Source organism: Pelobates fuscus, chromosome 4 (genome assembly GCF_036172605.1).
Source record: "Pelobates fuscus isolate aPelFus1 chromosome 4, aPelFus1.pri, whole genome shotgun sequence".
Classification (NCBI taxonomy): Eukaryota; Metazoa; Chordata; class Amphibia; order Anura; family Pelobatidae; genus Pelobates; species Pelobates fuscus.
The window spans coordinates 6683388-6700430 of record NC_086320.1 but is presented as its reverse complement, the minus strand read 5'-3'; the positions used below and the strand labels follow the sequence as shown (position 1 = coordinate 6700430).

Below are 17043 nucleotides of genomic sequence, written 5' to 3'. Positions count from 1 at the left end.
TATCACACGGCAGTCAGCCACAGATCCATATCACACGGCAGCCAGCCACAGATCCATATCACACGGCAGTCAGCCACAGATTCATGTCACACGGCAGTCAGCCATAACTCCATATCACACGGCAGCCAGCCACAGATCCATGTCACACTGCAGCCAGCCACAGATCCATGTCACACTGCAGTCAGCCCTGAGTCCATATCACACGGCAGTCAGCCATAAGTCCATGTCACACGGCCGTCAGTCATAGATCCATGTCACACTGCAGCCAGCCACAGATCCATATCACACTGCAGCCAGCCACAGATCCATGTCACACTGCAGTCAGCCACAGATCCATGTCACACTGCAGTCAGCCACAGATCCATGTCACACTGCAGTCAGCCACAGATCCATGTCACACTGCAGTCAGCCACAGATCCATGTCACACTGCAGCCAGCCACAGATCCATGTCACACTGCAGTCAGCCCTGAGTCCATATCACACGGCAGTCAGCCATAAGTCCATGTCACACGGCAGTCAGTCATAGATCCATGTCACACTGCAGCCAGCCACAGATCCATGTCACACTGCAGCCAGCCACAGATCCATGTCACACTGCAGCCAGCCACAGATCCATGTCACACTGCAGCCAGCCACAGATCCACGTCACACTGCAGCCAGCCATAACTCCATATCACACGGCAGCCAGCCACAGATCCATGTCACACTGCAGCCAGCCACAGATCCATGTCACACTGCAGCCAGCCACAGATCCATGTCACACTGCAGCCAGCCACAGATCCATGTCACACTGCAGCCAGCCACAGATCCATGTCACACTGCAGTCAGCCACAGATCCATGTCACACTGCAGTCAGCCACAGATCCATGTCACACTGCAGTCAGCCACAGATCCATGTCACACTGCAGTCAGCCACAGATCCATGTCACACTGCAGCCAGCCACAGATCCATGTCACACTGCAGTCAGCCCTGAGTCCATATCACACGGCAGTCAGCCATAAGTCCATGTCACACGGCAGTCAGTCATAGATCCATGTCACACTGCAGCCAGCCACAGATCCATGTCACACTGCAGCCAGCCACAGATCCATGTCACACTGCAGCCAGCCACAGATCCATGTCACACTGCAGCCAGCCACAGATCCATGTCACACTGCAGCCAGCCACAGATCCACGTCACACTGCAGTCAGCCATAACTCCATATCACACGGCAGCCAGCCACAGATCCATGTCACACTGCAGCCAGCCACAGATCCATATCACACGGCAGCCAGCCACAGATCCATGTCACACTGCAGCCAGCCACAGATCCATGTCACACTGCAGCCAGCCACAGATCCATGTCACACTGCAGCCAGCCACAGATCCACGTCACACTGCAGTCAGCCATAACTCCATATCACACGGCAGCCAGCCACAGATCCATGTCACACTGCAGCCAGCCACAGATCCATATCACACGGCAGCCAGTCACAGATCCATGTCACACTGCAGCCAGCCACAGATCCACGTCACACTGCAGTCAGCCATAACTCCATATCACACGGCAGCCAGCCACAGATCCATATCACACTGCAGCCAGCCACAGATCCATGTCACACTGCAGCCAGCCACAGATCCATATCACACGGCAGCCAGCCACAGATCCATATCACACGGCAGCCAGCCACAGATCCATGTCACACTGCAGCCAGCCACAGATTCATATCACACGGCAGCCAGTCACAGATCCATGTCACACTGCAGCCAGCCACAGATCCACGTCACACTGCAGTCAGCCATAACTCCATATCACACGGCAGCCAGCCACAGATCCATATCACACGGCAGCCAGCCACAGATCCATATCACACGGCAGCCAGCCACAGATCCATGTCACACTGCAGCCAGCCACAGATCCATGTCACACTGCAGCCAGCCACAGATCCATATCACACGGCAGCCAGTCACAACTCCATATCACACGGCAGCCAGCCACAGATCCATGTCACACTGCAGCCAGCCACAGATCCATGTCACACTGCAGCCAGCCACAGATCCATGTCACACTGCAGCCAGCCACAGATCCATATCACACGGCAGCCAGCCACAGATCCATGTCACACTGCAGCCAGCCACAGATCCATGTCACACTGCAGCCAGCCACAGATCCATGTCACACTGCAGCCAGTCACAACTCCATATCACACGGCAGCCAGCCACAGATCCATGTCACACTGCAGCCAGCCACAGATCCATATCACACGGCAGCCAGCCACAGATCCATGTCACACTGCAGCCAGCCACAGATCCATGTCACACTGCAGCCAGCCACAGATCCATATCACACGGCAGCCAGCCACAGATCCATATCACACGGCAGCCAGTCACAACTCCATATCACACGGCAGCCAGCCACAGATCCATGTCACACTGCAGCCAGCCATAACTCCATATCACACGGCAGCCAGCCACAGATCCATATCACACTGCAGCCAGCCACAGATCCATATCACACGGCAGCCAGCCACAGATCCATATCACACGGCAGCCAGCCACAGATCCATGTCACACTGCAGCCAGCCACAGATCCATATCACACGGCAGCCAGCCACAGATCCATATCACACGGCAGCCAGCCACAGATCCATATCACACTGCAGCCAGCCACAGATCCATGTCACACTGCAGCCAGCCACAGATCCATATCACACGGCAGCCAGCCACAGATCCATGTCACACTGCAGCCAGCCACAGATCCATATCACACGGCAGCCAGCCACAGATCCATATCACACGGCAGCCAGCCACAGATCCATATCACACGGCAGCCAGCCACAGATCCATGTCACACTGCAGCCAGCCACAGATCCATATCACACGGCAGCCAGCCACAGATCCATATCACACGGCAGCCAGCCACAGATCCATATCACACGGCAGCCAGCCACAGATCCATATCACACTGCAGCCAGCCACAGATCCATGTCACACTGCAGCCAGCCACAGATCCATATCACACGGCAGCCAGCCACAGATCCATATCACACGGCAGCCAGCCACAGATCCATGTCACACTGCAGCCAGCCACAGATCCATATCACACGGCAGCCAGCCACAGATCCATATCACACGGCAGCCAGCCACAGATCCATATCACACTGCAGCCAGCCACAGATCCATGTCACACGGCAGCCAGCCACAGATCCATATCACACGGCAGCCAGCCACAGATCCATGTCACACTGCAGCCAGCCACAGATCCATGTCACACTGCAGTCAGCCACAGATCCATGTCACACTGCAGTCAGCCACAGATCCATGTCACACTGCAGTCAGCCACAGATCCATGTCACACTGCAGCCAGCCACAGATCCATGTCACACTGCAGTCAGCCCTGAGTCCATATCACACGGCAGTCAGCCATAAGTCCATGTCACACGGCAGTCAGTCATAGATCCATGTCACACTGCAGCCAGCCACAGATCCATGTCACACTGCAGCCAGCCACAGATCCATGTCACACTGCAGCCAGCCACAGATCCATGTCACACTGCAGCCAGCCACAGATCCATGTCACACTGCAGCCAGCCACAGATCCACGTCACACTGCAGTCAGCCATAACTCCATATCACACGGCAGCCAGCCACAGATCCATGTCACACTGCAGCCAGCCACAGATCCATATCACACGGCAGCCAGCCACAGATCCATGTCACACTGCAGCCAGCCACAGATCCATGTCACACTGCAGCCAGCCACAGATCCATGTCACACTGCAGCCAGCCACAGATCCACGTCACACTGCAGTCAGCCATAACTCCATATCACACGGCAGCCAGCCACAGATCCATGTCACACTGCAGCCAGCCACAGATCCATATCACACGGCAGCCAGTCACAGATCCATGTCACACTGCAGCCAGCCACAGATCCACGTCACACTGCAGTCAGCCATAACTCCATATCACACGGCAGCCAGCCACAGATCCATATCACACTGCAGCCAGCCACAGATCCATGTCACACTGCAGCCAGCCACAGATCCATATCACACGGCAGCCAGCCACAGATCCATATCACACGGCAGCCAGCCACAGATCCATGTCACACTGCAGCCAGCCACAGATTCATATCACACGGCAGCCAGTCACAGATCCATGTCACACTGCAGCCAGCCACAGATCCACGTCACACTGCAGTCAGCCATAACTCCATATCACACGGCAGCCAGCCACAGATCCATATCACACTGCAGCCAGCCACAGATCCATGTCACACTGCAGCCAGCCACAGATCCATATCACACGGCAGCCAGCCACAGATCCATATCACACGGCAGCCAGCCACAGATCCATGTCACACTGCAGCCAGCCACAGATCCATATCACACGGCAGCGAGCCACAGATCCATATCACACGGCAGCCAGCCACAGATCCATGTCACACTGCAGCCAGCCACAGATCCATATCACACGGCAGCCAGCCACAGATCCATATCACACGGCAGTCAGCCACAGATCCATATCACACGGCAGCCAGCCACAGATCCATGTCACACTGCAGCCAGCCACAGATCCATATCACACGGCAGCCAGCCACAGATCCATATCACACGGCAGCGAGCCACAGATCCATATCACACGGCAGCCAGCCACAGATCCATGTCACACTGCAGCCAGCCACAGATCCATATCACACGGCAGCCAGCCACAGATCCATATCACACGGCAGCCAGCCACAGATCCATGTCACACTGCAGCCAGCCACAGATCCATATCACACGGCAGCGAGCCACAGATCCATATCACACGGCAGCCAGCCACAGATCCATGTCACACTGCAGCCAGCCACAGATCCATATCACACGGCAGCCAGCCACAGATCCATATCACACGGTAGTCAGCCACAGATCCATATCACACGGCAGCCAGCCACAGATCCATGTCACACTGCAGCCAGCCACAGATCCATATCACACGGCAGCCAGCCACAGATCCATATCACACGGCAGCCAGCCACAGATCCATGTCACACTGCAGCCAGCCACAGATCCATATCACACGGCAGCCAGCCACAGATCCATATCACACGGCAGTCAGCCACAGATCCATATCACACGGCAGCCAGCCACAGATCCATGTCACACTGCAGCCAGCCACAGATCCATATCACACGGCAGCCAGCCACAGATCCATATCACACGGCAGCCAGCCACAGATCCATGTCACACTGCAGCCAGCCACAGATCCATATCACACGGCAGTCAGCCCTGAGTCCTTACCACACGGCAGCCAGTCACATGACACAGTTCCATGCATGTATGCAAAAAAAACCCAAAAACTTATATATATATATTTTCCTGTTTTTCTTCCCAGAAAAAAAAAAAAAAAAATTAGGAAAAAAAAACTTAACAATAAAGTTATGATTTTGTAAGTTTCCAAAAATATATATTTTTCAAGCCATTTGATTGTCATTTACTATTCTTTTAATATTGGGAGGATAAAACATTTTGGGAATATGATATCCCTTATCTTGGAATATTTCAGGCATGTTGTGTGTACAGTAGGTGAGTCTAATACTCAGATTGTGGGTGTTTGCAGTAAAACTGGTGGCATTTGTGAGAACATAGCTGTCTAAAAATGGCTTCTCTGCAATGTAAAAAAGGAGCAGGGGCGTAAAATGTAAAGTAAACTGGGATTTGTAGACTATGTTTCATCCTGCAAAGATACAAATGTATACAGGTATAAACAGGTTTGGTAGGGAACAGGTTAAACATTTTATAAATGAAGAATTGCTCAAGGATTATTGGTGGGGTTGGCTCTGTTTAATAATATATGACTTTACCATTATAGTGTGCTAGATTAGAAGCCTGCTGGCCCAGCCTGGCATGCACGCCATGTGTGAAAGCACAATATGTCCACACGACACAGAGCACTCCCACGGAAAGCAATCACATGGGGTCAGAGTTTGGGCTTTTACATGGAAATCCTAGGGGTATACAGCTACCAGACATATCACATGAGGTGCTTGACTCTGACCACCAGGGGGTGCCATTAACTACACTATGAAATGGGAAGCGATTTGTGGACTCCTAGGAGGCATACAGAGAAGATCAAGAATGTGGGGGAGACATGTATATGCCTCCATGTATTGAGGGGTGAGCAGAACCTGAGATCTGGATCAAGATGTTATTTGGTGCACAGCTTGTGCAGCCCTATTGTGCGCAGGAGACAAGTGAATTGCTATATGGGCCTCTCCTGTTGTCCCCGTAGCCACTTGTGTTTAGAAAGCTTGTCCCCAGTATTTTCGGTTAGCCATGCGTGATGGCAAACAGCAGGCACACTCACCGTCAATCCAGATCGATGGTAGAGTTTAGAAGCTGTGTGATTGGCTGGCTTCAGCGTGATGTCACTCCGTGGTCAGTGCTAATGGCGTGCGATTAGCATTGATATGGCCATTCTTAAACTATGCTCAAAGAAACAGCCCTCCAAAATACACTGGTTCTCTCATATGGGAACAAACCAACATAGGGGTAACGGCATCAAAATTAACCCTCTGCCACTACACTCACTCAGGGGGAATCGCCATCGGAGAATATACAGACAGGCGAGATGTCTGACAATGAATAGATACAGGGAAAATTCGAGGACTGGGACCAAACTGATATCGGGGAGCTCAAGGAGAATATATGGATAGTGTATAGGGCATCTAAAAATACAATGACAATGTGACAAGATATTAAAGAGAAGAGCATCCAAAGAGAGTGGGGGGGTAGGATCCTGAGAACACACTGATTGCTGGAGTGGGGGGATCCTGAGAACACACTGATTGCTGGAGTGGGGGGATCCTGAGAACACACTGATTGCTGGAGTGGGGGGATCCTGAGAACACACTGATTGCTGGAGTGGGGGGATCCTGAGAACACACTGATTGCTGGAGTGGGGGGATCCTGAGAATACACTGATTGCTGGAGTGGGGGGATCCTGAGAATACACTGATTGCTGCAGTGGGGGGATCCTGAGAACACACTGATTGCTGCAGTGGGGGGATCCTGAGAATACACTGATTGCTGGAGTGGGGGGATCCTGAGAATACACTGATTGCTGGAGTGGGGGGATCCTGAGAACACACTGATTGCTGGAGTGGGGGGATCCTGAGACTATACTGATTGCTGGAGTGGGGGGATCCTGAGAATACACTGATTGCTGGAGTGGGGGGATCCTGAGAATACACTGATTGCTGGAGTGGGGGATCCTGAATACACTGATTGCTGGAGTGGGGGGATCCTGAGAACACACTGATTGCTGGAGTGGGGGATCCTGAGAATACACTGATTGCTGGAGTGGGGGGATCCTGAGAATACACTGATTGCTGGAGTGGGGGATCCTGAATACACTGATTGCTGGAGTGGGGGGATCCTGAGAACACACCGATTGCTGGAGTGGGGGATCCTGAATACACTGATTGCTGGAGTGGGGGGATCCTGAGAACACACTGATTGCTGGAGTGGGGGGATCCTGAGAACACACTGATTGCTGGAGTGGGGGATCCTGAATACACTGATTGCTGGAGTGGGGGGATCCTGAGAATACACTGATTGCTGGAGTGGGGGGATCCTGAGAATACACTGATTGCTGGAGTGGGGGGATCCTGAGAATACACTGATTGCTGGAGTGGGGGGATCCTGAGAATACACTGATTGCTGGAGTGGGGGGATCCTGAGAATACACTGATTGCTGGAGTGGGGGGATCCTGAGAACACACTGATTGCTGGAGTGGGGGGATCCTGAGACTATACTGATTGCTGGAGTGGGGGGATCCTGAGAATACACTGATTGCTGGAGTGGGGGGATCCTGAGACTATACTGATTGCTGGAGTGGGGGGGGGTCCTGATACTATACTGATTGCTGGAGTGGGGGGATCCTGAGACTATACTGATTGCTGGAGTGGGGGGTTCCCGAGACTCCACTGATTGCTGGAGTGGAGGGATCCTGAGAATACACTGATTGCTGGAGTGGGGGGATCCTGAGACTATACCGATTGCTGGAGTGGGGGGATCCTGAGAATACACTGATTGCTGGAGTTGGGGGGATCCTGAGAATACACTGATTGCTGGAGTGGGGGGATCCTGAAACTATACTGATTGCTGGAGTGGGGGGATCCTGAGAATACACTGTTTGTGCTGGATGGGGGTGCTGAGAGTACACTGATGGGGTGATGGGGGCAGGACGGCAACTAAGAGAATACACTGTACGGGGACCGTTTGAGAATACACTGTAAGGGGAGGGGACTGTTTGAGAATATACTGGAAGGTCACCGTTTGAGAATACACTGGAAGGGAACCGTTTGAGAATACACTGGAAGGGAACCGTTTGAGAATACACTGGAAGGGAACCGTTTGAGAATACACTGGAAGGGAACCGTTTGAGAATACACTGGAAGGGAACCGTTTGAGAATACACTGGAAGGGAACCGTTTGAGAATACACTGGAAGGGAACCGTTTGAGAATACACTGGAAGGGGAGGGGACTGTTTGAGAATACACTGGAAGGGGAGGAGACTATTTTAGAATACACTGGAAGGGGAGGAGACTATTTGAGAATACACTGGAAGGGGATGGGACTATTTGAGAATACACTGGAAGGGGAGAGGACTGTTTGAGAATACACTGGAAGGGGAGGGGACTGTTTGAGAATACACTGGAAGGGGAGGGGACTGTTTGAGAATACACTGGAAGGGGAGGGGACTGTTTGAGAATACACTGGAAGGGGAGGGGACTGTTTGAGAATACACTGGAAGGGGAGGGGACTGTTTGAGAATACACTGGAAGGGGAGGGGACTGTTTGAGAATACACTGGAAGGGGAGGGGACTGTTTGAGAATACACTGGAAGGGGAGGGGACTGTTTGAGAATACACTGGAAGGGGAGGGGACTGTTTGAGAATACACTGGAAGGGGAGGGGACTGTTTGAGAATACACTGGAAGGGGAGGGGACTGTTTGAGAATACACTGGAAGGGGAGGGGACTGTTTGAGAATACACTGGAAGGGGAGGGGACTGTTTGAGAATACACTGGAAGGGGAGGGGACTGTTTGAGAATACACTGGAAGGGGAGGGGACTGTTTGAGAATACACTGGAAGGGGAGGGGAGTATTTGAGAATACACTGGAAGGGGAGGGGAGTATTTGAGAATACACTGGAAGGGGAGGGGACTGTTTGAGAATACACTGGAAGGGGAGGGGACTGTTTGAGAATACACTGGAAGGGGAGGGGACTGTTTGAGAATACACTGGAAGGGGAGGGGAGTGTTTGAGAATACACTGGAAGGGGAGGGGAGTATTTGAGAATACACTGGAAGGGGAGGGGAGTATTTGAGAATACACTGGAAGGGGACTGTTTGAGAATAGGAGAGGACTATCTGAGAGTACAGCAAAAGTAATGGGTGGGGCTGTTAGAGTACACGGATTGGGGTTAACTATTTTGGTAACACGACTGATGCAAGAATTACTAACCTTTGCAGAATTAACCCCAGAAATGCTAGAAGATTTTTTTGGGACTCCAATCGTTGACATTCATGATACTGTGAGTTAATGGCAGGCCTCCCCATAAATGAATCAATATTACAAGGTAGGATTTTATGAATATGAACATTTGATTTGATGCGGTCATACCCCATCAAACAAGCAGGCACTGCCATGTGAGCACACTGTCAGCACTGGGGAGAACACTTGGTACCTGATGTAGAAAGTGACATCACACTGGTCACCAGCCAATAGCAGGGCAGCATGCAGCGATAAGAACGTGCATATTGCAAACACAGAGGCCCTCTGGCACTCACCAACCGCAAGTTCCTGATAACGTCACGCTCCCTCGGCTACCCAGCAAGAGGCAGTGCAAGAAGGGTAAAGGGACAGGGTAAAGGTCAGGGCAGTATAGCAAACAGGTATTAAAAAAGAAAGGAATAGAACTAGTAAAATAAGCGTTAATAGGTTAAGAACAGACACAAAAAATAGAGAGAAATGCGGGGTGATTATATTACACAGCCTAAAGCAGGTGGTCAACATATCGCACCCCAAAAACTAAATTTCTGACCATCCCTCGAACCCAAACTTATGGCTGACAGAATGATAAGAGTTCTAGTTGTAGACCTAGAGGGCTGGGAGATGGCCCATTATGTACCAGCCAATATGTCACATTTCGCCTGTCCGCTATAGTACCGAGTGATGCCTACATGCCAGTCTGTGCGAGGTGAGTGTCCATTCTATTCAGCTGCCTTCAATGATTTTACAAGCCACATGTACCGGTTGTAACGGACCGTTTCACTTACAAGAGGATAAAACCCAGTTTAGGCGATAATCCCCTTTTCAGATGCACAGACAGCTACTGCAAACACCATTCTCCCGACTGGAACCACACGAACACTGGAACAGCTGAACAAGAAAAGCAGACATCGGCTTACACTCTTGGCAGTCAGCATACAATCCCATTCCCCCAAAGACCGAGACGACACATCGCTTTGAGGGTTAAGCAAGAACTCTAGACTGGGACACCCAGTCTGGCTTTTATTTCCAACTCACACATACAGGCCACACCCAGGGGGAGGCATAAAAGAACCCATGACATAGATGTTACCTCCCACACATCCCCTCCCCTTAGTGTGACACATAATCCCATTATGCATACAGAGTAAAATATACTTTTACACAACTTTCATAACTTTAAAACCATACATCACATTCACCTAAAAATACATATCCACAATCAATCCATTCAGGGGAACAACATATTAAAAAATGGCATGAATCCGACCAGGGGTTCAAAAGTTACTAAAAGTATCTTTTGTTCCTTTCTGGCTGGCAGAAAAACATCCCCACAATGCACCCTGGTTTCCTCCCTTCTGCCCTGGAGTTAATTGGAGAAGTAATCCAATTACCCAGGACTAAAGGCAGACTCCATTAACCACATGGTTGCAAAACAACATAAAACACTTTAAAATACATAAAGTCACATTTACACATAACACACAGACATTTCACCTATCCCCAGATAGCTGGGATCTGCACGCACAAAACTACCGAATAGCGCGCAGATCCTACTCACACAGTACAATTGCCATGGAGCTAAAGTCTTTCCCATAGTCTTTCATTATATGAATAGGCTCCATGGTATGGCTATCTGGGGTATCACATTCCCATAAAGTCTGGTCCATAGTCCAAAGGCAAGAGGCGGGCAATCAGCCCCCTCCAAGGACACGTGGCGAGGTCGGTTTCGCCACACTTCTCCCCTTTACCCCCCAGACTAACAGGGTACTTGACCTCCTGCCGGTCAGTGCCCTTGTTAGTCCAGCAGCCCACCCACAAGACAGAAACAGCAGAGCAGCCCACCCACAATAAACAGTTACTACACCTGGGTGAGGGAAAATCTTGTCCAGGTTCAGGTGCCTCACCACGGCTGTGTGGGGGACTGGTAGGCTGCCTTGGTAGGTTGCTGAGGGGGCAGAGACCAGCGGTACTCTGTCCTGTTGCCAGCACTACCACGGGAGTAGTCTGGTTGGAGCCTGGTTGCTGGAGACCGACTGTCTCCCCTTTAAATACACCGCTCTGCTGCTGGAGACCGACTGTCTCCCCTTGAGTTACACCGCTCTGCTGCTGGAGACCGACTGTCTCCCCTTGAGTTACACAGCTCTGCTGCTGGAGACAGACTGTCTCCCCTTTAGTTACACAGCTCTGCTGCTGGAGACAGACTGTCTCCCCTTTGGCTAAACAGCCCTGTTGTGGGGGGGCAGGACCGACCGTCCCTACCCCCTGTGCTGGAAGTGCAGAGACCACGGTCCCATCTGCACAGGTGTGGGGCTTACAGTATCCCCCTGGTACATTAAGCTGCCGCTGGGGAGAGGTGGTAACCAGCTCCTCTCCCATTAGAACACTCTGCCGCTGGGGAATGGAGACTGGGCTCTCTATTCCCTGTACATTAATGATCCGCCGCTGGGGAGAGGTGGTAACAATCTCCTCTCCCATGCATACTTCCCGTCTCTGCGGAGGGAGACCGACTGTCTCTCCTCCCAGCACAGAGTCCTGCTGTGGGGGAAAGGGGGATGGGCTCTCTATTCCCTGCTGGATACTCTGCCGCTGGGGAATGGAGACCGGGCTCCCAATTCCCAACAAATCACACTGCTGCTGGGGAGGGAGGACGGCTCCTTCAGCTCCCTGTAACTTGGGCGCAGAGACCACGGTCCCATCTGCGCTGGTGTGGGGCTTACGGTCTCCCCTTGGTGGGTTAGGCTGCCGCTGGAGAGAGGGTGTAACAAGCTCCTCTCTCTGAACTGTAACCTGCTGCTGGGGATCTGGGCCGACTGCCCAGCATCCCTGTAGGGCCAGTAGAGAGACCTCGATCCCATCTCTACCTGCCATCTGTGGGTCTCTCCAGGACCAGTCTATGAGGTCTGGTTCTGCTTGTCGGGTAGGTTGGAGCTGCACGAAGCTGAGCAGGTGTTGGTAGTCCTGCTCCAGCTCCCACTCCCTTGTTACCAGGTGGGTCATGTCTTTGCTCACCTCGCATTCGTCAGCCCAGACATACATGCCCATCCGGTAGTCGTAGATGTCCCAAAACCTAGACCCCTCCGTGCTGCCAAGATCAATGTCGTCCTCCAAGGCATCCCATAATAATCCCGGGCCATCATAATCATCCCCCTCCGGTAAGTCGTGCTCGGCCGTCCAGGGGGTAAGTCGAATGGTATGCCACCAGAGGGCCTGGTATGCGTTGTCTAGCCAGATCTCTCGCCATACCAGGGTCTCTAGTCTTGTCACCCACTCATCCAGGGGCTGCTCTCCCAATAGATACATGCGCATCGCCACAATGCACCCTGGTTTCCTCCCTTCTGCCCTGGAGTTAATTGGAGAAGTAATCCAATTACCCAGGACTAAAGGCAGACTCCATTAACCACATGGTTGCAAAACAACATAAAACACTTTAAAATACATAAAGTCACATTTACACATAACACACAGACATTTCACCTATCCCCAGATAGCTGGGATCTGCACGCACAAAACTACCGAATAGCGCGCAGATCCTACTCACACAGTACAATTGCCATGGAGCTAAAGTCTTTCCCATAGTCTTTCATTATATGAATAGGCTCCATGGTATGGCTATCTGGGGTATCACATTCCCATAAAGTCTGGTCCATAGTCCAAAGGCAAGAGGCGGGCAATCAGCCCCCTCCAAGGACACGTGGCGAGGTCGGTTTCGCCACACCGGTCAAACACGCTCAGTGATTTGGACTCATGGATCCTGCAGCAAGAGGCGCACAGATTCACTAACTCCGTTCGGGAGATTTTAGCGTTCCTGATTCTGAGCCAGAAACAATGAGCATGGGATCTGGTTCCTGACGTAGACAAAAGCAATGCAACTGGAAATATGCACGCCCCTTTCTAAAAGATCCCACTGGGCATTCACGAATTATGAAAATAAGGAACAGCCCGGGTCACAGGCCATGTAAAAGGTACAGTCAAAGGAATGACAACCTGCAGATTCATTTCCTTTCATCAACAGGACACAATCCACCTCTTTCCTGGCCCGTACAATGCACCCGCTGGTTCCCACAGAGGCGGCTGAGCAATGCCTTCAATTCCTCACATTTCCTGCTTTTTATCCCCCAATGTCCTTTCTTTGCTTTCTGGTAAATTTGGGAATAATTATCTACTTTCAAATTGTCCGTCGGTATCAGTAAGCTGAAAGATGAGCTATTTGTTCTGATTCAGGTATTCTTGTCTGGTTTAATCTTTTCCATGTCACAGAGGACAGAATTTTGCACTTTTCCTATTAGACAGGGTCTGAAAAAGCCTGTTAAATACACTATAACCCCCGTAAATACAGAGCATCCCTGCTGTAACCCCCCCTAAATACAGAGCATCCCTGCTGTAACCCCCCTAAATACCGAGCGCTGTAACCTCCCCGAAATACAGAGCATCCCTGCTGTAACCCCCCCTAAATACCGAGCGCTGTAACCCCCCGAAATACCGAGCGCTGTAACCTCCCCGAAATACAGAGCATCCCTGCTGTAACCCCCTAAATACAGTGTCCCTGCTGTAACCCCCTAAATACAGAGCGACCCTGCTGTAACCCCCGTAAATACAGAGCATCCCTGCTGTAACCCCCCCGAAATACAGAGCGCTGTAACCTCCCTAAATACCGAGCGCTGTAACCCCCCGAAATACAGAGCGTCCCTGCTGTAACCCCCTAAATACAGTGTCCCTGCTGTAACCCCCTAAATACAGAGCATCCCTGCTGTAACCCCCGTAAATACAGAGCATCCCTGCTGTAACCCCCCCGAAATACAGAGCGCTGTAACCTCCCTAAATACCGAGCGCTGTAACCCCCCGAAATACCGAGCGCTGTAACCCCCCGAAATACCGAGCGCTGTAACCCCCTAAATACAGTGTCCCTGCTGTAACCCCCTAAATACAGAGCGACCCTGCTGTAACCCCCTAAATACAGAGCGACCCTGCTGTAACCCCCCTAAATAAAGAGCGCTGTAACCCCCTTAAATACAGAGCATCCCTGCAGTAACCCCCCTAAATACAGAGCATCCCTGCAGTAACCCCCCTAAATACAGAGCATCCCTGCAGTAACCCCCCTAAATACAGAGCGTCCCTGCAGTAACCCCCCTAAATACAGAGCGTTCCTGCAGTAACTCCCCTAAATACAGAGCGTTCCTGCAGTAATTCCCCTAAATACAGAGTGTCCCTGCAGTAACCCTCCTAAATACAGAGCGTCCCTGCAGTAACCCCCTAAATACAGAGCGCTGCAACCCCCCTAAATACAGAGCGCTGTAACCCCCCTAAATACAGAACGTCTCTGCTGTAACCCCCCTAAAAACCGAACGTCCCTGCCGTAACCCCCGAAATACAGAGCGTCCCTGCTGTAACCCCCCTAAATACAGAGCGCCCGGCTGTAACCCCCCTAAATACAGAGCACTGTAACCCCCCTACATACAGAGCGCTGTAACCCCCCTAAATACAGAGCGCTGTAACCCCCCTTAATACAGAGTGCTGTAACCCCCCTAAATACAGAGCACCCGGCTATAACCCCCCTAAATACAGAGCACTGTAACCCCCCTAAATACAGAGCGCTGTAACCCCCCTAAATACAGAGTGCTGTAACCCCGGCTATAACCCCCCTAAATACAGAGCGCTGTAAGCCCCCAAATACAGAGCGCTGTAACCCCCCCTAAATAAAGAGCGCTGTAACCCCCCTAAATACAGAGCGCTGTAACCCCCCCTAAATACAGAGCGCTGTAACCCCCCCTAAATACAGAGCGCTGTAACCCCCCTAATTACAGAGCGCTGTAAGACCCCTAATTACAGAGCGCTGTAAACCCCCCTAATTACAGAGCGCTGTAAACCCCCCTAATTACAGAGCGCTGTAAACCCCCCTAATTACAGAGCGCTGTAAACCCCCCTAATTACAGAGCGCTGTAACCCCCCCTAATTACAGTGCGCTGTAACCCCCCCTAATTACAGTGCGCTGTAACCCCCCCTAATTACAGTGCGCTGTAACCCCCCTAAATACAGTGCGCTGTAACCCCCCTAAATACAGAGCGCTGTAACCCCCTAAATACAGAGCGCTGTAACCCCCCTAAATACAGAGTGCCCCTGCTGTAACCCACAAAATACAGTGTCCCTGCTGTAACCCCCCTAAATACAGAGCGTCCCTGCTGTAACCCCCCTAAATACAGGGCGTCCCTGCAGTAACCCCCCTAAATACAGAGCGTCCCTGCAGTAACCCCCCTTAATACAGAGCGTCCCTGCAGTAACCCCCCTTAATACAGAGCGTCCCTGCATTAACCCCCCTTAATACAGAGCGTCCCTGCATTAACCCCCCTAAATACAGAGCGTCCCTGCAGTAACCCCCCTAAATACAGAGCGTCCTAAATAACCCCCTAAATACAGAGCGCTGCAACCCCCCTAAATACAAAGCGCTGTAACCCCCCTAAATACAGAGCGCTGTAACCCCCTAAATACAGAGCGCTGTAACCCCCCTAAATACAGAGCGCTGTAACCCCCTTAAATACAGAGCGCTGTAACCCCCTAAAATACAGAGCGTCCCTGCTGTAACCCCCCTAAATACACAGTGTCCATACTGTAACCCCCCCCCAAAATACAGCGTCCCTGATGTAACCCCCTAAAATACAGCGTCGCTGATGTAGCCCCCCTAAATACAGAGCGACAAATCAGAACACAGCTCTCCAGATCTACTCAACTAAAAGTCACGTGATGCACATAAATAATAAAGTGTTAGTGTAATGTTAACTATTATATCAGAGTAGAATATTATATAATTTATTTATCAGATATTAACGTATTCCTTCTTGAATGTATAGGCAGCTGGAATGCAGTGATGGGAGTTTAAAATGTCAATACAAATTACAGGTTTGTGACATATCCGTCCTGATTTATACATTATACAATACGTGTACTCTAAGCCGGTACCTCCAAACCAACAGGAAAACATGTTTATGGCAGGAAGATAAGATCTGAATAGGTTTAACAGATGATAAGAATCCATGAAGACTAGGGTCAGGTATTTATGGGACTGCCTAGATTATTTACAGAGCGTTGCCTAAGAGGTCAGATCCTTTTAAGTGAATAGAAAGGTCATATTTCCTAATTGTGTTCAGATCCCACTCCCAGTGCCGAGACTTAGATATATTATTATGTTATTATTTATATAGCGCCATCAGACTCCGTAGCGCTGTACAATGTATATGGCCGCGGATTGACCGCTGTGACTATACACTGTATGGCCCTGATACTGTGACATTAATAGCTGTGACTATACACTGTATGGCCCTGATACAGTGACATTAATAGCTGTGACTATACACTGTATGGCCCTGATACAGTGACATTAATAGCTGTGACTATACACTGTATGGCCCTGATACTGTGACATTAATAGCTGTGACTATGCACTGTATGGCCCTGATACAGTGACATTAATAGCTGTGACTATGCACTGTATGGCCCTGATACAGTGACATTAATAGCTGTGAC

General features: G+C 51.0%; 1 protein-coding gene across 5 annotated transcripts in view; it reads right to left on the bottom strand.

The window, feature by feature from the left end:
* The window catches only part of PLEC (plectin), a 556052-nt gene that overhangs the window by 87631 nt on the left and 451378 nt on the right, over positions 1–17043 (bottom strand). For 2 of the 5 annotated variants that reach the window (XM_063450942.1, XM_063450943.1), the window contains one exon: positions 9825–9860. The exons of the other annotated variants lie outside the window; for them this stretch is intronic. In XM_063450942.1, coding sequence (XP_063307012.1) covers positions 9825–9860 — 36 coding nt within the window. The remainder of the gene's footprint in view (positions 1–9824; positions 9861–17043) is intronic. 5 annotated transcript variants of the gene reach the window in all.